The sequence below is a fragment of the Stegodyphus dumicola genome, chromosome 2 (genome assembly GCF_044657685.1).
Source record: "Stegodyphus dumicola isolate Sdum_Otavi_A_Nest chromosome 2, ASM4465768v1".
Lineage (NCBI taxonomy): Eukaryota > Metazoa > Arthropoda > Arachnida > Araneae > Eresidae > Stegodyphus > Stegodyphus dumicola.
Genome location: NC_140769.1, coordinates 153,131,344 through 153,158,195, shown reverse-complemented (window position 1 = coordinate 153,158,195; position 26,852 = coordinate 153,131,344). Strand labels below are relative to the sequence as shown.

General features: G+C 31.8%; 1 protein-coding gene and 1 pseudogene across 8 annotated transcripts in view; one reads left to right on the top strand and one right to left on the bottom strand.

Annotated features, from left to right (window-relative positions):
- The window catches only part of LOC118195618 (techylectin-5A-like), a 234,275-nt gene that overhangs the window by 122,122 nt on the left and 85,301 nt on the right, over positions 1–26,852 (bottom strand). For 4 of the 8 annotated variants that reach the window (XM_085811293.1, XM_085811294.1, XM_085811292.1 and 1 more), the window contains exon 1: positions 9,605–9,779. The exons of 2 other annotated variants lie outside the window; for them this stretch is intronic. Coding sequence is in view for 1 of the 6 variants with exons in the window: in XM_085811298.1 (XP_085667424.1) it covers positions 20,101–20,120 (20 nt within the window). In the remaining 5 variants the exon portion in view is untranslated. Of the gene's footprint in view, positions 1–9,604; positions 9,780–19,260; positions 20,121–26,852 lie in introns of those variants that run through there. 2 more of the 8 variants (XM_085811291.1, XM_085811298.1) reach the window with 2 other exon arrangements.
- LOC118190187 (U2 spliceosomal RNA) lies at positions 15,247–15,411 on the top strand (annotated as a pseudogene).

The following is a 26,852-nucleotide window of genomic DNA, read 5'->3' as shown; positions in this document are numbered from 1 at the left end:
CTACAAACACAAATTTGCTGTAGGTAATTGTTAAATCTACTATGGTTTTGTCTGCACATTTAGCTGACCATATCTTGTGCACTGATATAGACTATCTTATGGTGGGATCCCTTTGAAAATAATCCACTGCATGCTGTTCTGCAGAAGGCAGGTCCCAAATTTTAATCATATGTTTTTAAAATGGAAGAAAAAGAAACAGCAATAACAGTTAAAATATAGCCTTGTTCATAAAAGCAAAACGTGGCTTATTCAGAATCACTCAGAGTTACATCAAACGAAAGCGTATATGCTATGATTGTGTTATTAGGCCACGCTCATCCCTAACTTGCACTAAATACTAAATACAGCTGCTTGGCGACACCTTTATGGTAAATGGGATAATACGTAAGTACCATGTATATTACTAAATGTTGAAGATAAGAAACTCTTGGAATATTAAAACTTCTGGTATACTGCCCAGCTATTCAATAAATTATCCCCAAAACCTACGGTCTTATCAGAGATTTTCATTTTGGTTTAATGAGACTAAATTATATTTCACATCTGGGCTATCTGTATGTAAAGATGTTCTACAGTCTGTCATACTATCACCCATATAATTAAATTTAAATTATAATTTCAATGAATTTTGTAGTTACAAATTATTTGTTTTCATTGTACAAACTCCAATTTCTTTTGGCATCGTCATGAGAATTATGCATTGTCCAAAATCATGTTATTATAATTTTGATACTTTTGAACTCTTAGAATATTAGATTTTCATTTAGATGCAAATATACTGAAACTAGGACAAAAATTAAAAAAACAAACAATAAAATGTTTTACACTTCAATTAATTCTTATTGCTACGGATTTTGCATTTAATTGGCTATTTTAGTAGAATTATAATTAAAATTGTTTTACTGCCACGTGCAATGCAGCACGAGATATATTTTAAGACAAAGCTAAGACGGAAAAGTAAAAATACAAGAGCACGCGCATTTAACATTTAATAAATAGATATCTCTTAATTTATATTTAAACTGGATAAATGTAATTAACTACTGTGTTAACTGTGACCGTAATTCTACTCTTTTGCTTTCCAGAAATCTCGAGAAAACAGAAATTACCAGAACTTTCTCGTGTCCGATTAAAAAGCTTTAAAAACCCGGAGAGAAATATCTCAGTTCAATTGTTTAGATAACTGTTGTTTGTTGATTATAGCGAATTCACGCTGAGATCGGATTAGCTTTTTCTGAGCTTTGGATTGCGTTCTATTTAACGTTTTAGTAGTTTAAAATATAACTACTGTGTGTATTTGGTACTATTTCAAGTACGAATATCTTTGAGAGAAATGCAGCGTTTTGTTATATTTCTTGTGATAAGAATAAATTTTATGAACTTTTATCGGACTTGCGCATTCAATCTATTACGAATTCGTACGCACGCAACATTATTAATTTATTGTAGAACTTTCTTGAACTTATATCGACAAAGCGATTGACAGATGCAAAGCAATGCAATTATTCTTAGTGCAAAAATTCGTAATCAGGTTTATTTAAAAAATACGAATAATAGTTAGTAAAATATATATCTTCAAATAGTTAGTAAAATATGTCATATCATAAATTAGTTCTATTTATAAATTTTCTGGTCCGTTATTCATGTTCGTTTTTGACAGAAATGGATATAATATAAACTCGGACTTCAAAAACCTTGAAATCTTGTCTTGAATCAAGTCTTGAAATCTTTGTAACACCATATTTGCAACAAATATATAACTGAAATGTATTCTCGGACTGCATAAAATTGCCACGGGGGCCGCCAGTTTGAGAACACTGCCTTAATAAGTCGTTAAATTACGCATTACTAATGTTGCTCGCGCTGCTGTGTTGCCACGTGTACCTAATTTTTAATCATTCGTGCATGTAAGCCGCAATCCTGATTTTCGTCTGCTTTTTTGTGTGAAAACGTTGTGGCTTATACACGAGAGAATGTAGGAGTTATTATGCACACAAAATGCAACTAGTCGTCAAAGCTCAACTTTAACTAAAGATGGTTTTATAACTGAAGATACAGTTTATAACTAAAGATGGTTTAAAAAAAGAATAGAATATATTTGGAAGAAGACTAGCATAAGTCTTCTTCAAAAGAGCCAAAATATCCTCCATTTTACCGGAAATAGGTAACTTAAGCAGACGAAATGAAAATAAATTTATACAGAAGGAAGGAAGTAAAAAACATATATCCGAGGATATTAACATCTCTTCTTCGTTGAGATTTGATTCATGTACAATGAATTCTTCGCATGACGACTATTGACGGCCTTTAAAATAATTTTGGTCTTATTTGAAGTTCCTGTCTTGGATAACGGATGATGTTCAATAGCATTATTTAAGTATATCTTCAGAAATACTGGTCTCTTTTAAACGTGATCATCTTTGACAAGTAGTAAATGTGAGAGGTTTCATTATACTGGCATCTAACTCTATTAAAATATTTGCGCATCTGTCTCTTTGTTTCGTGGCATTCCCTCCTCCGGAACTGCCGAGAGTTGAGTTTACAGAGATGTACCCCCAGATTCCAAAAATTCGCGGGATGCCATTTCGACCACTCTCATGTTTGTAAGACTTTAGTCAGCCAAAATAACTTGGTCAGACGAATTAAAAACTCCGAAAACGCTATTTTTTGTGCTCATTTTTCTAAGTGGAAACAGTCTCGCGTGCTGGCATTAAAAATCTGCTTTATTTCTAATAGTGTTGTCATTGCTCGTTTTCAAATCGTAAAGTTTGTTAATAAAAAAATAAGTTTCGTAAAGTTTTACAAAATATGAAATAAAAATAGCATTTCTAAACATTAAACATATTATTATTATATAAGGTCATATTCTGATTGCTTGATGATTGGTTTGGTTTATTTGATTGCCCAACGCTTCGTTCGCTTGCTTAATGATTGGTTTGGTTTATTTGATTATGGCAAAGCACTCAAGGGCTTTCTGCCTAAGGAAAATTATATTTTCGTGGAGGACCTTTTTAAGGTAAACTGGCTCGTATACACATTATATATGAGAAAACCAGGAAAACGCCCATGCAGTCAGCCCTTTATACTCCACAAAAATATTCTGACATTACCGCTCAGCCGCTGGTGAGCCCGTTTGCCTAATGATTAAAAATAAGAAGACAAAAATTATGAAGAAGAAAGCAAATCAAAGATGTTGCTAATGAAAATGGTTCGTTTTTTATTACACATTGCTAAACCTACGAAAACCATCTGAGCATCTATACCTCCACCACCGAGAATCGAAACCGGGAAGCCAATAATCAGTGTTCTGCGACTTCGGCCAAACCACCACTGGCACACCAATGCATTTTCTTCAATTAAATACAAACCAAGAAACATTGGACGTAAGTTATAAAGAAGAGAATTTCTGTTCTCCACAGGGATGTCCAATGAAAAATCATTTAAATGAAAGAAGAATCCACTAAAATGAAAAATAGCTTTTTGGTAATTTATTTTTATTCCAAAACTTCAAGTGAATGTTGTATGTATTACTTTATGGAATGCCAGATCTGTAAACAGAATCTGTGGAGTATTAATCTATCGAATGCGCTTTAATCTAATAGAGTGCAAAATGCTTCAATATCATCGGATTAAACTTTTTGATTTTGCAAAAATGCGTGTAAATTTGATAGAAATATAAAGTGATTTATTTAGGCATCCTGCGGCAAATAAAATATTTAATGCAAAATGATACGTAAACTCGTGTTTGTGCAAAGCAGCAGCTGGATTCCTCAACATTAGTTTAAAATTCCTGAAGCAAAATATTTTACAGATATTTTAGTACTATTATAATACAAATATCAAAGATATTTTACTACTATTATAATGCAATCTTTAGTGACTGAAATATCCGAACAAATTGGGACGACAACCTTCATCCAGATATTCCAAGGGCGCAATAATCCAATTTTTTTTCCTCTGCACATTACTAAATGACTTTTTTTCGGGGAAAGAGAAGGAATTTTGTTTCATCCTTTGTTGTATTTTTTTCTAACAAATACGAGTATTTATGAAATAAAATAATAAAAAAATATTTCTGTTAAACCCGTATTTTTTTTTTTTTTTTTTTTAAGTGAACAATATAATTTTGGTACTTTTAGGCTAACAAGGCGCGATTTAACGCCAAACAAACATTGGCGCGAAATCTAACTAAATGGCGGTATTCTTAATGATACCGAAAGCTTCATGGAAAATATTACTTGGTTTACTGTTCGGCCGCTGGTAGGTCAATAGAAAAAATGAACTTGTAATAACAGTAATACTTCATATAATGTAATGCAGGCGTCTCAGACTGTTTGGCTTCATCCCTGTTTCCCAAATTCGAAACATACATATATATTTAGTTAATGACATAGCAGGAAGCAGAATGTTTAACTGCATTCCCTCCTTGAAATATGAAATCCCCCCCCGCTTGAGAACCCGATATAATATATATATAGTGTTTAAAATGCGCAATGTCAAATTTGTATAATATGTACAATTTGTGTACACAGGGATCTCTTCTTCATACATAAAAGAATAAAAGATAAAATAATACATAAAAAATACATAAAAGAATGGCTCTTAATTCAGCATCGAGCATTGTCTTTGGCATTGCACACATTAAACATTGCACAACTATTCATGACGCAATATAAATAGGTTACCATATTTGGCCACTGTCAGCTGTTAACAGAAAAGTACCAGATTTTGTTTCATTCACCTAAATACTTATTTCACTTTCATTTCAACTTTAAAAAATATTTTTGTTTTCTTTTTACATTTTCCTCTACTAAAATAAACTGTTCAGCAAGTTATAATTCCTATACAATCGTCCTGTACAAGTACCCATCTAAGTTTCAATTAATGTTCATATACTATTCCAACATTAAAATACAACAGAAATTTTGCTATTTATTTATCTGATTAGCTTCTTTAAAAATAAGAACTGTAAAGTGTTACATTATTTAAATCAACGAAACAAATTTAAAGTCCCTAAATAACGCCTAATTTTAACTCGCTAAGAAAAAATGAATAAGCGATCTTGTTCATTTTGGCATACTTTGGCAAGTTAGTGAATGCATTATAATACTGTAAAATCATAAGGGAGTAGACAGGTTTATTACTATAACAAAGTACTCGACAATTATCTACTTAAAAAATGCATAACAATACAAGTTCTATCATTCATCTTTCTCGAGATCGACATCGCGGCGAAGAACAAACAGGCAATATAAATAGCTTTTACCAGCTAGGACAATCGAAATTCTATTTGGTGTAGAACATTGTACAACACCAACATTAGAAATGTAAGTTATTCACTTTATAATTCAATGGTTTGCTTACTATTTAAGTACAATTTAAATGTATTCTTAAGAAATGCAGTATGCAGTTGTATACTGCTAGATAATTCTTTATTTCAGAATACTATGGAACTCAAAAATCACATTAAAAATAAAATAATTGAATACAATGTGTAATGTTACCAAATAATGTATTTAATAAAACTTTCAAGGAAAATTTTAGCGGAAAGCTTTTTTTTTATTTAACAATTATTATTTCTTTTTTATTTTATTTAACAATAAGTACTATATTAGTATTTAAAACAGCATTTTAGTCTTATTTCAAATGCTGTGAAAAAGCATTTTCTTGCACAATGGCTTATTGTAATTCAACATTGTTTTCCCCTTTTATTTATTTGCTGTTTGATGGATTATTCTGTTTATCATACTTCCTCGATGTGTGATGAATAATATATATTCAAGGCTAAAACAATGTTGGATAATCGATTTATCACTGTAATTGTGTTTCTGAAGAGGATTTCATATAAAACAATCGTAATTATTTAAGAACAAGCAAAAGAACCCGCGAAAATATTGTAAACAGCTCTAATCGTTCTAAATAATTACGATTATATAGGTTTTCCCTATTTATGCTTAAAATCTTTTGCTAAAGCATTTTGCAGCTGGATTAAAATTTACTTTTATTTATAAACAGAAATCAATGCGTCATTCTTTATTCGCTTCTTGAAACAACAGTTTTTGCGGTTTTCAATTCAAAGAACCGAAATTAATTAGCTTCGTCTGGCAAACAAAGCCATCATCATAAATATCACTAAGAAATGTTAGTATTCTACGGAGATTTTTCTGCTGTTTAAATGAGAAGACCTTGAAATCCTTTTTAATAAGTGTTGCAGAATTCGACTTCGGCTGTAACTATCGCGAAGCGTATCAGCCAGTCAGTCAACACACTTATTTCATTTCCTGCATGTAAGAGATAGTAGAGATGGATTGACTGAATAATGAATATTTCATGAATTACGAAAACAGCTGAAAAATTTACGAGTTCATAAAAACAAATACGTAAACACAAGTGCAGTAAATATTCATAGTTTTCTACAACAACATTGAAGTTAAGAAATTCAAACACGTCAAAAATTCTTAAAAGAAACTTCTGACTCCTGCAATTCAATTTATTTGCAACATTAATTGAATTGGTATTGATCCGTTATCGGGATCAGATTTAGAAATGTATGAATATATGCACGTGTGTATGTATGTGTAAATATAATATACACAACATACATTGGTGCTTACATACGAGTATATACGTGCATACATGAACACACACACATCCATACACAGATGCAGACATATGTAGTGGCCCTGTTATTGCATGAGTAATAATTAATTTTTATTTGAAGTATTTTATATTTTTGCATGTGTTTCATTATTTCGTAAAATTAATTTTCACGTTTCGTTTATATTTATATTTCTTCATGCTGAATGCCAACAAGTAGTTATTTATATTTATATTTCTTTCACGCTGAATGGCAACGAGTAGTGATTCAAAATTACTTTGGTTTTCGAATATTGATTCCGCTATTGACAAACTAAAATTCGCAGTTAACATCACTGATCATTGTTTCAATATCTAGAGAATTAAATTAAACCCAAATAAGTGTAACGTCACTATTTTTAGAAGATATTAAAAAATACTCCTGTTGACATTGATATTAAAATTAATAGTGTGAAAATACCAGTCAACAGCTCCATTAAATATCTAGGTGTGCTCTTTGACGAACAACTATTGTTTAAAGAACAAACTATGAATGCATTACGAAAAGCTAATGCAGAGGTTACTGCTCTTTATCCTCTCCTACGAAGAAACTCGAAACTCCACATAAGAACTAAACGTATGCTATATCATACTATGATTCGAATCATTTTACAATCCGGTATTCCTGCTTGGAGCAGAGTTGCTAAAACCCATCATAAAAAATTAGAAGTTTTTCAAAATAAATTACTATGGATGATTTTGAAAAATCAATTCCGTACATAACAAAATACTTTCTATTTGCCATAACTTTTTCCAGAAAATGCAAAATTCAGAATACCCCCATATAAGAGAACTTGTAAACTATAACCCAACTATTGAACATACTGACAAAAGACCAAGAGTCATTCATCACAAATGAAAATGGCAAATTTTTAATTGTTTCTCAATCTTTAAATTTCCCTTACTACAGCTGAAACGACTCTTTCAGTAGCTAGTGACGGCACTCGTCCATGGATTCGCATTTTCGACGTGAGCACTCTTGTGTTCTTCAACATTTAAATAACGCCAGCGCCCTCGGGCAAAACCTTCAGACATAGGTAAAAGCATATTTTAAATGCTAAATACCTATTGTATCCTGATGACCAATATTGATTCTCTGTCATTGTTATTCAAGTAGCAGCTAATTTTGATAGCTCAAAACTAAAAACAATTTTCGAAGAGAAATTTGAACAAATTGCACTTAATTATTTACATGTCATTTCTACTATTAAAAAATAAACAGCATTTCTACTGTTTGTTCTCTGCAATTTTATTAGTGAACTGAGTATTAAAAAGACGCTCGATTTTACTTTTATCACGTATGACCAAGCATATTATGATAGCTAAAAAATCACTTTTGCATTTTTAATACCTTTAACTAAAACCGTGTAACTTAAAAAACTTTACGCTTTTTGTAAAATAAAGAAAATCGCTCCTTGCATACGTAGAAAAGTTATTCTTTCCAATCTGGATTAAGACATTTAGAATTCCTTTAAATAGGAATTTTAAATAAGAAATTCTTCATTGTTAACAGGAACATGAAAAGTAAAAAAATTATACAATTATACATTAAAAAATATCAATAGCATTGCACATTTCGAAACTCTTTTACTGGCAGATTATTTTTCGATATACCCATTGATGCGCAGATCAAAATTCTGCAATGAGTATCATTTGACTATCATTTCTAAATACAGAGAAAAAATCTGAAAGCTTTCAAATTTTATATTGCGTCCAAAGGCGCTTTTTTTTACCATTTTGTGTGCTACTTTTATTTATTAAATATTATGTTCTTCGCACTTAAACTACAAAATATTTAAAAACAGCATATCTTTTAGAATTTACGATACACAGTCGCACGAGCTGGAGAAAAAACTTTTTTTCGTACAGTGTTGCCATTGTTCGCTTTCAAATCGTTGAGTTTGTTAATCAAAAATTCGTTAGAAATAGATAATAAAACAAATACCAAATTCCAAATTTGGGCTTCCACGTGTCCATATTCAAGTGAAGGGCTACGTTATTCAAAATTGAATGTCTCTAGGTACTGTTGCTTTTTTCACAATGCGAGAAACATACGTACAACGTAAAAAGAAAGTAGGTGCATTTATGCAGATTCTTCGTTATTCTATTTCTTTAAATACAATGCAGGGCTCTAATATTTCGTGGGAATAATTTGAAAAGTAAAACGCCAACAAGAAATTAATAGCCTCTTAAGGAAAATTGTCCCTTTGCGATAATTATAAAAAACCTATAAATAATTTGAAAAAAAAAATCTTGTGGAAATCATCACAAATAGGTATGTGTGAAAATTTTCAAGAAAATCTGTTCTTAGAAGCGGTTATTTATAATTCAAATATATTGCAAAACACATTCTGATACTTCCTTTTTCAGGGCAATCATTCAGCACTGTATTCAACAGTCATAAGAAAGTAGATGCATCTAGTCTTCGAGCGCAACAAAATCACGTGTAATGACGAAAACATTTTCAGTAACTATTTGGATTAGGAAGCTATTCGCTCTCATCAAAAACACTTCCTTCCATAAATTTTATGCTAGCTGGTTACGTTACTACAGCAATAATTTTGATATCATGCAATAATTTTTCAATAATTTCTTTCAATGTGATTAACATAACGAAAATATACTATTTAAAAAAATCATTCTAAAAATTGATAAATGCCAGTGAATTCAATTTTGATATGAAAAGCCCTCCTCCCACACGTTATGGAATTCCATTAAAAGCTATATAAACAATTCCATTAAGAGCTATGTACACATTTTTCAGGCAGCTTATTTTTTAAAATATGTATAGTAATTTCTTTTTTAAAATGTATAAAATTCTAAAGCTGTCAAAACATGGACAATTAATTCAAAACATTCAAACATTATAATATTTAAAATAGAATTAGTTTTAAAAAAAAAGCGACAACTAGCATAAAACAAACAAAGTAAAAAAGAATAAGTTTTTCGTAGTAAATAAAAAACTTACTGGTCTTTTAATTAATTAATAAATATGTTGCCACGTTTTAGATATAAATCACAGAAACTGAGCGATTTTTGATGCTGAGATTTCCTCTGCTGTCTGACACACTCGACATGTCAGATGCCGGTCCGAGTTAACAAGTGATGGGAACGGACGACCGGCGAGTGAGTTCATTTTGGACTACCGCCAAACGAAAAAGTTTTTCACGCATGCGCCCGTTGCTGACATCCGCAGACGATTGTGTGACCCAATTGTTTTTAAGGATGCAAAATTTCTGTTTCGGTGTGGTCTTGCTTTATCTATTTTTTATTTATTCTTTGGAAGTGGGCAGAGTTCGGTCTTGCAAGTAAAGGCGTGGGATTTTCTTCAATAACAAAACTGCAGCTTGTTATGTTAATATCGCGAAGGAGTAAACTCCTTTTTTTCGTTCTATACGAATTTGGCGATGAATCATTCAGCTGACGAATGGTGGTTTTCTGTTTCTAGGAAGAATCACAATGAAAAGATATCAGAAATAAGTATTTCAGAAAGCTACTTATTTACACACAGCTAAAATGAAATTAATTAAATAAATATACCTTTAAATTAAGCAAAGGTTTAAAATAGCGGTACACTTTAAAAGTCTTAAAATAGGTTGTTACAACTCGCGTTAAGAGTGAATATTTTTAGTTAACCTTTTTCTCAATACAGTCCCAGCTAATGTTTTAAGATTTTCTTTGGTAAGAAATTCTAACTTATAAACGAAATGATCAACCCGTTTCTCAGTCAATCGCAACATACATTTTAGTCGTTATTATTATTTTAGTCGTTAGCTGTTATTTCTTTATGTATGTTTTGCACACCGGTAGATCGCGAAGTCGCCTGTAAAGTTTAGATAGTTCTAGTTTACAACCTTGTTTCCTTCCTTCGTTTTTCTAACGAATCTTTAATGCAAAGATCTCAGACTATCAGACTGATCACAAAGTAATACAGAATTGAAACAGATAATTCCAAATAGGAAAAAAATAGCTTTTTATGATTTTATGATTGATATAATGTCCATTATTTTCTATGCCTGCCTCCTGCCCAAATTTAAGGCAACTTTTCAGTTTCCTTTTGAAAGAATTCTTTTGGTTTTCAACCCAAAAAATTTCTTTATTATGTTTTCAACTTCCCGTTTGCCGTGGAAGTTTCTCCCAATAAGTAAATGCTGTAGAAATCCAATAGGTAATAAATGGAAGACATTTGTAAGAAAACGAAAATATTCCTCAGTATTAACCTTTTGGAGACTCCATTCTTACAGTTTGTGATTTGATATTATCCTGGAGAATTGTAACACGTCTGTTGATCAATGCTGTCTGGTGTCAACGCTCAGTGATTCGGGCCGTTTCGGATTACCTGACTGATGACTTTACCTGCATTATTTTCTAACATTTCTAAAACAATCTTCGATAAACCACCACATTTAGAGCAAATTTTCTTTCATTTTTTGCGAAACTTAATTGTTCTTTGGGTTAAACCGTTGCAGTTATTTTAGTAACTTAGTTCGCAGCAATAATAATTATTTTTATTTTTATTTATTTATTTATTTATTTTGAAATTAAAATTTCATTTAATTTTAGCTTTATACGAATAGAGAATATTTCTTAAATTCAAATTCCATTCCTTGCAGCAATGGCGCAAGAGAATTATTTAAGTTTAATTTATCTTTACTATTTTCTTGTGAAACAATTTAGAAAAATAAATATTTTTGTCTTCTAGGGAACAAATACAAACAAATCGATTTTTGTTGTTGAAGGTTTTCAGCTATGACTTTCAACCATTAGCACAGAATCACCCTGATCATTTAAAATGATTTATAACTGTGAACAGCAAAGCCTTTTATCTATTTCTTTAGTATACGCGAATCTAAAATGCATCATTTTTTTTCACCTGCGTTGTTAGCCAGCTTCTAAGCTTAAACCTATGAATAAAATGTCCTCTCCAGAAATACTAGCCACCCTTGGCAGTGGCATCCACTTTGAGTTTTAAAAAAAAGTCTCTGAGTAAGCATCATTTCTATACAGGCAAAACTCATATAGCATGATTCAAATCGGGTGAAAATATGCGGATTATCATATGGCATTATTTACCTAGGAATGAAGTTAATAAAATATTTTATCTAACTAGTTTTTTTTATTTTTTATTTTATTTTTTATTTTATTTTTTTTTCTTTTATGATTACGACAAAGCCTCGAGAGCTATCTGCCTAAGGGGAGGGATGTCCTCGTGGAGGACTTTCTAAAGGAAACTAGCTCGTATACAAGTTACATATAGGGGAAAATCACGAAAACGCCCATGCAGCTAGCCCGTTCGCGGGATTCGAGCCTTGGACCGAACTACTAGTATTCAGCCAATTTACCGCTCAGCCGCTGGTGGGCTTTTATACTTAGAGAAAAAGGGCGTGACACACAGATTTTTAATAACCTATGATAATATCGGTTACAGAATCCTTTTAGTGAACTTTTAGCCACTTGAATTTTGGCTAGTAAAGATCCTTATACTACTTTCCGAATAGTTTGATAAGCGAGTCGCTACGTAGCCTTGTTAGAAAAGTTACGGAGTTTCTAAGAAGTAGTCTGGAAGATTATGATTCTTACCAGAAGCCGAAAGGTTCAGACTACAGAATACTGGTATTTCGATCCCAGAATAACCGGCTGGCTGCATCACTGGTTTCGCGGTTTCCGCCATTTGTAACGTTGCTCAGAGAACGTTTCCTTCAAGAAGGAATACCGGTTCCCAGGCAGACAACCCTTGTGTGCATTGTCGTATTCAACTAACCCAACTTAATCTAAAAAGTTAAGTTTAGTCATCCTCTTTCCCCTTACTTATTTGTGGGTGTAATTCCGCTCCTAGTATTTGTTCTTATCATGAAGGTATACAAGGAGGGTCCAACTCCGCACTACGACTGAAGCAGGGTTTCCAAGCTTTGATCTCCAGAGGTTTTCCTTGAAAGTTCTTTGACAGTATTTCCACACACGACATTCCACACCTATCGAAAATCAGGTACATTTCCATATGAAAGAAACATTCATTGTTGTATGGGCAATAGCAACTACGAAAAAATTACAGCTTGGTTGTTTTTCGATAACTTGCAACAATGATTTTGATTATAAATTTGTTTTATAAAATTCAAAGCTACTGGACTACAAAACGTATAGATTTTAGCAAAATGTTTATGCTATGCGTAAAGAATGAAAAATACCTTAAGGTACCTTTAAAATGTCAAAATATCGCAAAAATATAACACATTTTTAAAGCTCAATTTCCTTGTAACTAAGTGATATAAGCGTGAAAATTTGTATAGTTTTTTCGATGCCTTTGCTAGAGCATTCGCTACTTTTATTTTATATTCCAAATATTATATTTTATATTCCAAATATTATATTTTATATTCCAAATATTATATTTTATATTCCAAATATTATATTTTATATTCCAAAAATTATGTTTTAAATAAAATACATTTTTTGTCCTCCTAATATTGTAGCATGTACTTTTTTTTTAAATTTTTAGAAGAAAGGCTTAATAGTCGCTCATTTTAAACTCTTTATTTTTATATAACTGAAAAGTAATCACTTTGAGTTTACACTTTCGGTGCAGTAAAAATGAAATTACCACTAAATCCCGTAATCGTCGTCAAAATTAATAAATATATAGACAGATACGCTAAAAAGTTTTAACGTTTTCTTCATTTGTAACCACACATTTGTGTAAAATTATATACAGGTTTGACACAAATGTGGGGAATAGAAGACAGAAACATTTGCCCGTTCGGCGGAAGTACCATGTGTGGTCAAGATAATATGACCTTATAAACGTGCCACATCATCCAGACAATTTATTAAGAATTCGCAAATAGGGTGATTGACGGAAGTGAAAATATTCGTGTATCTTGACGAAGGGGTTCCGATCGTGAATGGTCCTCTTATTGATTCCAGATTGCTAAAAGTTTCCCACGCAAGTTTGTTCTACCCGGAAATTAGAAGTTCATGTGAAATGGATAGTTATTATTTATGACATTAGCAGAGAACTATTAAACTGGGTAAAATCGCTAAGAGAGGTATTGAATGCTTTGCCATCTACCAGAATATATTTACTAGAAAGAATTTGATAATGAATGTAGCCTAAAATGTGTAAACGTGTAAATGGATAAAAACGTGTGATGGCTAAATGTAAGTATAAAATTATATTATTATTAAAATTATGTAAGTATAAAATTATGCATGTTAAAATATTTGTAATTAGGCACATAGGTCAGGTTAAGCTTTTATAAAACAGTGTAAGGCATGCAAGGGCTGTCTGCCTAAAGGAAGACATGCCATCGTGGACGAATTTTGAAGCAAAATTGACCTTTGAGTGGGTATTAAAATTCTGGTATATGCTAAAATATTGTAAATCACTTTACTCGAAAAATATAGCCAATGCATACAAATTAAAGATTTGCGTACTCTGAAAATGAAAAATATTAAATATATATGGGCATTTATGCGTATCCTTGCAAAAAGCATGTATTTGTCTTTAACAAAATACGTATATATTTGTTCAATTATTTATAAATGTATCTGTAAATGAAGAATTAACTCATTCTTAAACTCCTTTGAAAGTTACTGCGAAGAAATCTTGTTATTAAATACATCTAAATTTATAATGATTAGAAATATTATTTAAATATATAACAATCTTCACATTGAATTGTAAACATAAATTTAAATTCTGTTGACAAATACGTTTATAAAACTATTTAAGCAAGAACTGTTCATACTGGAATGCAAACTATTAAAAGGTGTTGTAAAGCATATTCTATGGGATGCGTACTTAAGGAAGAATAGTAAAGAAGAATTTTTAGAATATGTGTTGTTGAAACTGAGTGTAAAAAAAAAAGTATTAAAAGAATTATTATTATTTCCTTACATTTTATAATAACTCAGTTACAAGTTTCAAATAATATTTTTTTTTAATCCTTTTTTTTTCTTCCCTTTCAGAAATATTCATAGAAAGTTTAAGTACATAGAAAATAGTAGCAACAAATTAGCGTATTTCACTATTAAAATAAAAGGTATTTTAATTTGAAATGAACTGAACAGAGCATGAATTAAAAATTGACTCTGATTTTTGATTTAAAATATGCCTCGGAAGCTAAAAAATCATCTCATATTTGAGAAAATATTTCAGGAAAAAGCTCTATAAATAGAAGAGAAATAATGCGTAATTTTAATATTAATAATATAATAAACTTTGATCCTAATTTTTGTAATCCTTAACCAAAATAAAATCGAATTTATCTTAAAGTTTTTTTCTAATGTAATTAACGAAATCTTGTGAAATTATTTCAGTCAAATTAAACTGTTTTGGGAAAAGTATAATATTTAATTCTGTTCAGAATGAAATGTTATTTAAAAATATACTCTTTTCACATATTTAGGATTCTGAACTATTGTAGGAAAAGCAAATATATACATTTATACGTACATTTACGACGTAATTACAAAATATTTACATCCGATCATGTCAAAACCCAATTGATCCCCCCCTTAACGGCAAGTCACTGAATGTTTGGGTCTCCACGAGGAGATCGCCACTGCTCTAAAGCAGTGCAGGAGGAAAGCCAGTTAAAGCCTCTCCTCTTACTTCCTACCTCCATGGTTCTTATAAGCCTAATATTTGATACGATGTCCTATGGACGTCAAGATATTAAACTAATTATTGTTAATAGGCTTGTGGTTAGGAATCTATTCCGGCTATGATATGGGTTGGCATGCTATGGCACTACTTGCGGGATCGGCCCACAAATTTCAAAGATAATATTCGCTTTCATACAAAACTATACTCTTTCACGGTTTTATGTGAAAGTTCAAATGCCTTCACAATGTTTTTGGTGATGAGGTTACCAGATTGACGAAGAATTCAGCCATCACTCCCGGATTAGTTGACAAGTGTCTGGCCATTAAAAGAAATATAATGCAAAATTTTGTTTCAAGTGTATGGAATTGCTGTAAACTGTTGGACCATTTACCAGATGTAGAACATCTAACTTTATAAATCGCAGATCAAACAAACGTATCCATGATTATTGTCTGATGGATTATTTTAATGCTTTGAAAAAGCCTTCACTATATTTCACAAATGTAGTTATAGGTATAAAACTGCTTGCCCATAATGCAGTTATCATTTTTGAATTGCGTTAGTCTGTAACCGCTTTTAAGATGCAAAACCACTGTATATGATTTCGCTTAAGACATAAATGCAGAGAAAACCCCCCAGAAAATATTTTTTGACAAAAGAGAGGCGAAAGTTATTTGCCTAAGGACTGGTTTCGCAAACGTCATTCTGAGGGAAATTTCCTTGCAATTGCATTATGCAAAAGCCTAAAAAAATCCATGCTGACAGCCTGTTACATTACTGGGAATCAAACCGGGGTTAACTACTAGCGTTTTGTGACTTTAACCTACTTGGTTTTAGTCGGGCATTGAGAGCATCAACCGAGTGCTTGTTATGTTCCTCGGAAACTTTATCTGACATGAAAGCACTTATAAGTAGTTCATGCATATAGCAGAACTGGAAGTTTAACGCTTTTTCATAGAAGTATAGTTGAGACCAACACAAGATTGTTCTTTTTCTAGGCAATAAGTGGCTGTCTGGTATAACTTGCACAAACCCAAAGACAGATCTCTTTAAGCTGACATAAGATCCGTAAGATTTTTTAAATTGTTATATGCTGATATTTTTCAATTCAATTTGTAAGCGAATAAATGATGTAATAATGAAATATTTTTTCGTAGAGTATACTAAAAATTAATGTTAGAATTAATCCCCATTCTTCCCGTATATTTTCGTGAATTTCCCTAAACGTAATCCTCAAATCACCGAAGGGTTCTTGTGGTTTTGAAATCTCGAAATTCTAATTTATATAAATACAATTATTTATTCAATATGTTACCGTCAAATTATAAAATTCGGCTTCTCTATGCCGAAAACTGACCAGCAGTGTATGAAATAATTAAACATTTCACAAATTGCCTAAGCATTCTATAGAATGCCAAATGGCAAACTTAAAAGCAAAATATTGCATTTAGCAAATATTGCATATAGCATTTCCGATTCGTTTCGAATAACCAAAATTACTTACCAAAAAGTAATAAATGATATAAAAAAGCCAAAATGACTACTACTAAGAAGGATTCACGGGACTATTAGTTACTGAATTGCTACAATGGGATTTTTGTAAAAGCGAAAGTAAACTCATTTATTCTGAATTGCTATGATGTGATGTTTGAGGAAAACAAAAGTAAACTCATTTATCCTATTAAAGAAGGCGTCAGTGCTATACAGTATTACGGCACGGACGCAACGCTGAGTTATTTCACGTACTTCGTGAAACTCATTTGACTATTGGACACGAAAGTCTTGAAAAGAACTTTCAGCTAAATACAAAAACACTCAGATAACTTCCGCTTATTCACAGTGGTGTAAAACCAAGGCATTGGTAAGCCCTATTAAGTGTTTTTTCTAAGGCGGCTTAACAAGGTCAATGGTCGATGTCGTCCACGAAGGTGACTGGCCGCGTAGGAAGAACAGGTACTAACGGTTGGATACCAATGAGTAACAGAATGTATTACTTAACGAAAGTGTCATTCATTCAAAATAATAGCATATTTTTACTTCCTTGCACGAGGTGAAGGAAGTATTGCAATCGCTAAATATTCGGGTGTCATATTTCAACGGAAATATCCATCTTGACCGTTTCTGTACGTCTCTACGTAAGGAGAGAATAAAGTATTCTTTCTACTTCTTTGTGCTAAGTAAAAGAAGTATTGAAACCAAGAAAAATTTCAGGTATCATATTTCAACGGAAATATTCATTTTCTCCGTTTCCGAATCCATATGAACGATTTTTTGGTGTGACATCTGTATGTACGGGCAGAATAAAGCACAGTTTTTTAAATGGATCGCAAAGGGATTGGAATTTTTCGTGACGCCTATACGTACGTACGTATGTATTTCGCATAACTCATAAAATATCAGCCGTAGAACGTTGAAATTTTGTATAGGTGACAGCTTTAACATCAATTCGAGCTCATCCCTTTTTATTGCAGTAGGCCAGCCCTTTATCATTGCAATCATTGGCCGCAGTCATATACTTCCAATTACAGAAGTGTTTTAAATGACAAAAATATTTTTTCTGGCAATTTCAAATTAAAAAACAATAAATTTTGTATAAATAATGAAATGTAACTTTTAATGTAGTTTCCTATTCCTATACTTATAGTTTGGAAAATTTTATACTCGTTACTAAAAAATATAATAAATATAATTATAAGAAATTTGAGTCAAAAATCGACCACAATATTTAATTTTAAAAATGTTTAATTTTTGATATCATTTGCAACAGGCCTGGAAGAATCGGTTAATTAAGTTAGAATAATTCGGAGAAATAAATTTAAATGAAGTGCAGCAAAAATTGTATGTAATTTAGCAGATCGTACAGGGAAATCATTTGCTGCCCACATCAAATGTTTTTTCAATAGATGCATTAATCGACTTATTTCTTCCCTTTTTTAAAAAAATTTAATGTGTACACCTTGTACGGAATATTAAATTACATGCATTTTTCCAGCAATTCATATAAACTTATTTTCTCGAATTTAATTAGAGATAGATTTCTCATTCAATTAATTCGGTTCTCATTTCGCGACAAAGCAAAAATACATAAAACCTCAAAATACCTTTATTAAAAATTGAAAAATATAAAACAAAAACAATTAAAAAATTAAAGAACAATTTTTACAATTAAAATTAGAGTTTCTACGCAAAAACAAGCAATTCGGCCAGCGGGCAAGAAGGCAGATTTTTTTCGGTGCACGAAACTGAAAGTTTTTTGGTCTCACTCGGCAAAAAGATACCGAAGGCATAGAAACTGGTTTAATTTCTTGTGGACGCTATTTTGAGTCAATCTATGGGATAATTTAATAACTTAAATCAGTGTTTCCCACACCGCGGACCAGTGAACGTTTGATAATATTACCGCGGCCCGCTGGGGGGGGGTATGTTGATGGTTTATATTTTAGATTATTTTGATTTATTAATTTTAATTCTATTTAAATATGCCTTCAAAATAAAATACAGTTACACCAAAAAATAAATATAAAGTAAATTTCGAGCCGCGCTTTCGTGTCTTATTTATGATATTTACAGCTATGATGATTGGTTTTTTAATTAAAACTAATTGAAAGAAAAAATAGTTGCGGTGGTTTTCTTTTTTTTACGTTTTTAAAACATTAAAAAAAATTATGTCACTACTTTCGGGGCCGCTTTTTTTAAATAAATAACATTTTAATGAAACACAGACGTTTTTAATTTGGGGTATAAACCTAGGAATTTAAATTCAGTTTCAATGAAATGGGAGGCCGATACCATTTCACCCAAGGACCGGTACCGGTCTGCGGACGGGGGTAGGGGGAACATTGATTTAAATGATAATTCCAGAATGGATTAAGCATGATTTAATTCGCAATAATAAAAGAAGTCGTTATCTTTATTGTTGCGAAGCTTAGTTTCTCTAGATTGGGAATAAATCCACTATTCTACTAAGCTTCAAATGTAAACAAATATGACTTCTATAGTAAAAAAAAAAAAAAAAAAAAAAATTAGGCTTAGTCGCACTTAAACAACTTTTATTTTGTTCATAAATTCTGCAAATATTGCAAGCAGGTTAACTAAAGGCATAAAACCCTTAACCGGAAGATAAGAACAATACAATTCAATCATTTTAAATCAAAAAATGCTGACATTTTATTCCGACTAACTGACATATATATGGGTTGCCAAACCCAACAGATTAAAGATCGTTTTTCATCTCTCTCGAATTATGTTGCTTGCCTTCAAAGTTCTATATTGAAACAAAAATTTTCCGATACAATATCTATAGTCAAAGACCATCAGTTTCGGTTTTGAATTCATCGTTGTTTTTACGCATGTCAATTCTACTCAACCATGACTTTGGACAAAAAACGTTTTGGAAAGAAAAATTTGACATTCTTGAAGCTATTCGTATCATTCAAAAGTCGTAGTCAGAAGTCACGCAGCGACAGTTGATTTCTGCTTGGCGAAAGCTGTGTACATTCTTCGTTCAAGGAAACGGAGGTGATCATGAAGACATCCCTGAAATTATGGATGACATTTTTACAACTGCTAGAAATCTGGAATTGGAGGTGAACGAGGATGACATAGAATAGCTCATGATGGAACATAAAGATGAACTGACGACAGAAGAACTCCAAAAAAATGTTGAATGAAGAAGACCAAGAAACACAGCAAAATGTGTCTCCTTCTGAATAAGAGGAAGACGAAAGAGGACCACTGCCGATCATCCGCCATTAAAGATCTTTTGAAGAAGTGGGAGGATGTCAGAGCAATGGTCTTCGAATGGCACCCAAACCAAGCTGAGGTCAGTAGGGTTGGGGATCTTTACAACGACAATGCTATTAATCACTTCCGAAAAATCCTGAAAAACAGAGAAAAGCAATTGACTATGGACATGTTTTTAACGCCCCATAAACAAAAAATGAAAAAGACTGTTTAATATGCAGGGCTATATGTATCTATTATTTTTTTAATAAACTCACTAAAATTATACATCCCTTTTCCTAATTTAATTTTTAGGGTCTCCACAACGAATTAATCGATTTAACAAAAAAACACTATGGTAATTCGATGATCGGTTAACGAAAATTTCGGATAGCGAGCATAGTCTTGTAACAGATTGTGTTCGTTAACCGATCACCTACTGTATTGTAATCGCGAAATTTTTCGGGCATCATACGAGTATTTTAACGAAAATATCCATTTTGACTGTTATCGAATCCAATTTAACGATGGTTTTACGTAACATCTGTACGTAAGAACAGAATAAAGGACTCTTTTCACCAAAACGGATTGCGAAATGCATTTAAAATGAATTCAGAAGATTTTTTTTTTTTTTTTTTTTTTTTGTGGTATCTCGTATGTATCTCGCATAACTCAAAAACGAGTAACCTCAGAATGTTGAAATTTTGCATATATGACTGCTATAACATGCAGTTGTGCATCTCCCCTTTTGGTTTCAATCGCCCTCACCAAAAGTGTATATATATATATATATATATATATTCAAAATAAAGTAATATATACTATACTGATTTTAATATTTAGCCTATTATTATGTTTTCTATTTGTATGTATATATATATATATATATATGTATATATATACTATTATTTTTATTTTTATATGTTGGTAAGTTGCTTTTTTTTTTTTTTTTTTTTTTTTTTTTTTTTTTTTTTTTGTGGTATCTCGTATGTATCTCGCATAACTCAAAAACGAGTAACCTCAGAATGTTGAAATTTTGCATATATGACTGCTATAACATGCAGTTGTGCATCTCCCCTTTTGGTTTCAATCGCCCTCACCAAAAGTGTATATATATATATATATATATATATTCAAAATAAAGTAATATATACTATACTGATTTTAATATTTAGCCTATTATTATGTTTTCTATTTGTATGTATATATATATATATATATGTATATATATACTATTATTTTTATTTTTATATGTTGGTAAGTTGCTTTTTTTTTTTTTTTTTTTTTTTTTTTTTTTTTTAATGGTTGAATTATGTTGTTCTTATCTTCTGGTTAAGGTTTTTATTTCTTTAATTAATCTGTATGCAATAGTTGAAGAATTATCGACAATTTAAAAGCTGTTTAATTGCGGCCAAGCTTAACTTTTCTTACCATAGCAGCCATATTTGTTTAAATTTGAAACTTAGCAAAATACCGAAAGTCTTTCTGCATCTTCAGCGTCTTTTTGCCGCTTGGGACCAAAAGGAAACTTTTAGTTTTGTGCACCGAAAAATCTGTCTTCCCTGCTCACTGAATTGCTTGTTTTTGCGCAGGAACTCTAATTTTAATTGCATTTTTTTTTTTTATTATTATTTTAGCTGTATTTGGTGTTTTATGTTTTTCTATATCCTCCAATTTTTAATGAAGCTATTTTGAGTTTTTATGTATTTTTGCCTTGCCGCGAAGTGAGAACTGAATTAATTGAATGAGAAATGTATCTCTAATGAAATTCGAGGAAATAAATGTTTCGTATAAGCAGCAAATATTTTCGCCAGTCTGTCTCGGTCAGAAAAGAATGTTTACGAGTAGAGCATGCCCATTAGGTAAGAGGCGCCTGATCATCTGTGAAAAACTGATTCTTTTTTATTTGTTTAATTTCTTTTATACTACATCGTTTTAGATTTATTATAGTATTTGAATAGAACATGTGGCAACGATTAGATAATTCTTCAAATGATATAATTTTGTGCATTCTGAGTTATAAAATGAATGAGATGTAACGCTGTTAAATGAACGTAGCGCCAGAGTGTTGCTATGGTAAATAAATATAGTAAATTTAAAAGAGTGCATTTATTTTATTCTGAATTATGCCCTATCGACGAAGTAGATTTAATTCAGTTCAATAAGCTTAAATAAAATGCAGGAAAAAAATGCGTATAATTTAATATTCCATGCAAGGAAGTCATGTGTTGCACACATCAGATTTTCTACCACAGCAGCCATATTTGTTTACATTTGAAACTTAGCATAATAGTGAAATGAGTCAGCTTCTGCGCCTTCAGTGTCTTTTTGCTGAGTGAGACCAAAAGTTAGCTTTCAGCTTTGTGCACCGAAACTTCTGCCTTCTTGCCCGCCGGCAGGATTGCTTGTTTTTGCTAAGAAACTCTAATTTTAATTGTACAAAAATATTTTTATAGTTGTTTTAATTGAATTTGGTGTATTAAATTTTTCTATATTTTTCCGTTTTTGATAAAGATCTTTTGAGGGTTTATGTATTTTTGCCTTGCCTCGAAAGGAAGACTTATTTAATTGAATGAGATATCTCAATGAAATTCGGGAAAATAAATGAAATACAGCAAAAAATGCGTATAATTTAATATTCCGTGCAAGGAAGTCATGTGTTGTATATATCAGGTCTTTTTAATTACATTTTCCATTTTTAGGATTTGTAGGGGAAATTTTTTGAGCCCAAAAGGGACTATTAGTCTCGAAACGATATTTTGTATTGATTCACTGTATAAATGGAATATCACTTTTCGAATTTTTGCCATCAAATATTATTACCCTGTATTATGTTTAAAAAAATTAAATAATGAAAAATCTGCGTGAATGTATGCATGCTTCTCCTATTGTGGAAAAACAACGGTATCTAGAGCTATCCAATTTTTATTAACGTAGAACATGGGCACCTGGAAGCCCGAATATCGAATTTGTTTTATTATTATTTCATATTTTATAAAACTTTAACGAATGTTTGATTAACAAACTCAATGACTCAAAGCGAGTACTGGCAGCACCGTACGAAAAAAGAAAATGTTTTATCCCCACGCGCGAAACAGTCTCTCAGAAATTCTGAAGATATGCTGCTTTTAAATATTTTGTGATTTTGCGATTGAATCGAATTTTATGTTGCGTAAGCCCCGGGAATAATAATAAAAGAACAAAAACTAGTTTTTGTAAAGTTATCTGAGTAAAAAAAACTGAACATTCGTATGATGAACTGAGAAAAAACAGGTGGAAAAAATAGAAAAATATATGCCAACACTTATATGCCGCTGTTTTATGCTTAAAGAAAATGATGCTTAACGCTGCATCCGGGGGGGAGGGAATTCTAAACGTATACAGCTATGCTGCTTTTAAAACTTTTGTAATTTTGCTGTTGAATTGCATAGGACGCAAGTGCAAAGAAAATGATGCTTAATAATAAAGCTAAAAAGATTTTTGAAACAGTGGATTAGGAGTGAGTGATTTTTTAATAAACTATTTAATTGATTGATTTAAAATATGCCCAATTAAAATTATTTGTGAACATCTGCAATGTTATTATAATTAATAAAACCTATGTTGAAACTTTATTCTCAGGCACTGAATTTTACATTCCGTTGCTTGTGTGATTTTCGTGATTTGTTTTAGGAATGTATATAAATATAAACTAGTTTCCAGAGGTAAATGTTTTTAATATTTGAAGAAATCATTCGTTTAGTTAGGGAAGAAATATTAATTCAGTTTGCTCAGTTTGGCAACGCGGAGTGATGAGACATCTAAATCTAGTGGCTTCACCTATAATCTCCGTTCCAAAGGTCAGTTTTATCGATTGGATAATTTCGTTTTGATATGCACATGTTAGGCTTCTTTTAGCGACTACGTTTTGTCACTGCACTTTTCTAGATTATATATATACACAACTGGGAAATAGTGAAAATTAATGAGTAAATCTTTTACATATGCATAAATATTAAATATATATATATATATATATATATATATATATTTAAAAAGCTTACTTAAGAGATATATATGTATATATATTAAGAGCTTTCTTTCTTATATCGTTTCCCGACTGATCAAAACCTGTTCTATCAATATCCGTTAGGATTTCCTTATCTACCTCAAGACTCGAAGATATCGTAGCCTAATCAGTCTGCCTTATTTCCACGGCAGAAAAAAAATGTGGAACAGAATCCATCTCGTATAACAAAATCAAATCAATTGATAATTATATACGTGCGACATGCGACGGAGGACGTGGGCACCATCCCTCTGTCAATTAGTTAATTGGTATAGCGCCACGTTCACCTTTATCTAGAGTTTGGCCAGAATAATTAGTTGCAATACAGGGCCAAACAAGGGCATAATTATACATTTGGATGCACATTTTACAGAGTTTGTGAACACAGATTACTTTGAAAATTTAAGTACATTTGGTTACATTTTACATACATTATATACAAATTTAAGATATTAATATCATATACACTGCTTTCGTATGCATTTACTTATTAGGTTCATTAAATGGTGCTATTTACATTTATACTGCATTTACCTTATGATACATTTACATTACATTACCTTCACGTCTAAAAATAAACACTTATAGAGGGCACATTATATGCGCATTGTTTACTGATTGCCTATGTGCACCACCTTTATAGATTCATTACTTGTGTTGTTTACATTAATATTGCATTTGCATTACATTGAAATTATGTTGCTTTCATAATTAAGACATTTACAGAACATATACACTGCTTTCATAGGCATTTACTTATTCAGTACATTAAGTTGTGTTATTTACATTTATATCGCATTTATCTTATGATACATTTACTTTGCATTATCTCCACATCTAAAACTTAAACACTTAACGAGGGCACATGCTATGCACATTGTTTATTGATTATCTATGTGCACCAATTTTATAAATTCATTACATGGTGTTATTTACAATGACATTGCATTTGCATTACATTGAAATTATGTTACTTTCATAATTAAGACATTTATAACTGCTTTCGTCTGCATTTACTTCTTGAGTTCATTACATGGTGCTATTTACATTTATATTGCATTTACCTTATGATACATTTACATTGCATTATCTTCACATCTAGAACATAAACACTTAAAGAGGGTACATCCTATGCACATTGTTTACTGGTGCTGTATGTGCACCACCTTCACAATTTCATTACTTGTTGTTGTTTGCATTTATATTACATTTGTGTTACATTGAAATTATGTTACTTTCATAATTAAGACTTTTGTAGCATATACACAACTTTCGTATGCGCTACTTATTATGTTCATTAAATGGTGCTATTTACATTTATATTGCATTTAACTTATGATACATTAACATTGCATTATCTTCCCGTCTAAAACATAAACGCTTAAGGAGTGCACATGCTATTCACATTTTTTACTAATTCTCTATGTGCATTAATATTACAATACATACTGTGCACATTATTATTACATTTGCGTTATACTGAATTTATGTTACTTTCATAATTAAGACACTTATAAGATATACACTGCTTTCGTATGCATTTGCTTATTAAGTTCATAATGCTTATTATGTTCATTATTTATTAAGGACATTATCCTATTTTACGTATTACAGTACATTGCATGGTGCAGCTTGCATTTTATTATATTTACTTTATATTACCATCGTACTCATGGTAAATGCTGATGCACTTGGTGTAGATATTATGTGCAGTTATATTACAGGTAGAGTGAAAAATCTAAGGATGGCACAGGTCTGTGTTTAAGTCAGACAGTTTGTCCATCAGTTGCACTATCTTTTTAATTAGGTGCTGCTGTTTTATCATGTACTTACAAAAGGTTTGACGGTTCGTCTGTGGTAGATTGATATGCAGCCCTTCTGTAAGTGGGCAAGATGTAAGATAGTGCTCTGGTGAGCCATTTTCTCCGCACGCACATTGGCTTGTGTGGCTGATGCCGCATTTGTGGAAGTATTACGGGAAAGGTCCGTGTCCGGATATAAATCTTACCAGCTGTGTGTTGGTAGTGTTTCTGCTGGGATCCACGTAGCTGATAAAGTAGTGTGTGCGCCTCCCGGTGGCGCTGGTGTCCCATTCACTTTGCCATAAACCGGTGGCCTTTAAGCGAAGTGTCTTTTTGAGAAACGAGTGGGGCCATGGAATGGTTATTTGCGTACTGGTTGGATCTGTCGTTACCTCCTTGGCGAGTTGATCAGCTAGCTCATTGCCTTGGTGGCCGGCATGAGCTTTGATCCATTCCAGTTTCGTGCGATAAGGAAAGTTTTCCCTGAGGTCCTTTTGTATGCCCTGTATGATGTCTGATGGGTGGTCCGGGTTCCATATGGCATACAGCGATGATAGACTATCAGTTTTGATGGTAGCATAGCTGTGCTGATGTGTCTGCAGGTAGCGAATTGCTTTTGCGATTGCTACCGCTTCGCTCTGGAAGATGCTGTTATTCTGTCTGAGTTGACCTTTCCATTGCTTGTTTACTGTGTCGTGCGTCATGGCTACATATGCGCATCCTACCTATTCATCTATTCTTGACAAGTCCGTGTAGATGACAAATTCTCCGAAACGATGGGTTGTAGTAGGATTAATAGTGATAAAAACTCCCTTGCCCTTCACTGCTGGGTGGATGTTGAGTGGGCAGATATTCGTTTCATAGTCTTCAGGGTAGTAAGTCTCTTCATCAAAAGTGACTGCTCTTTTGAGCTGTAGGACGTGTTGACGTGCTGCCTCTTCTTCGACACGAATGTAGTAAGAGCTACCCTACGGGAATCCTGTATATAATTATCGTGGATTCCCGTAGGGTAGCTCTTACTCAACTAATAATAATAATA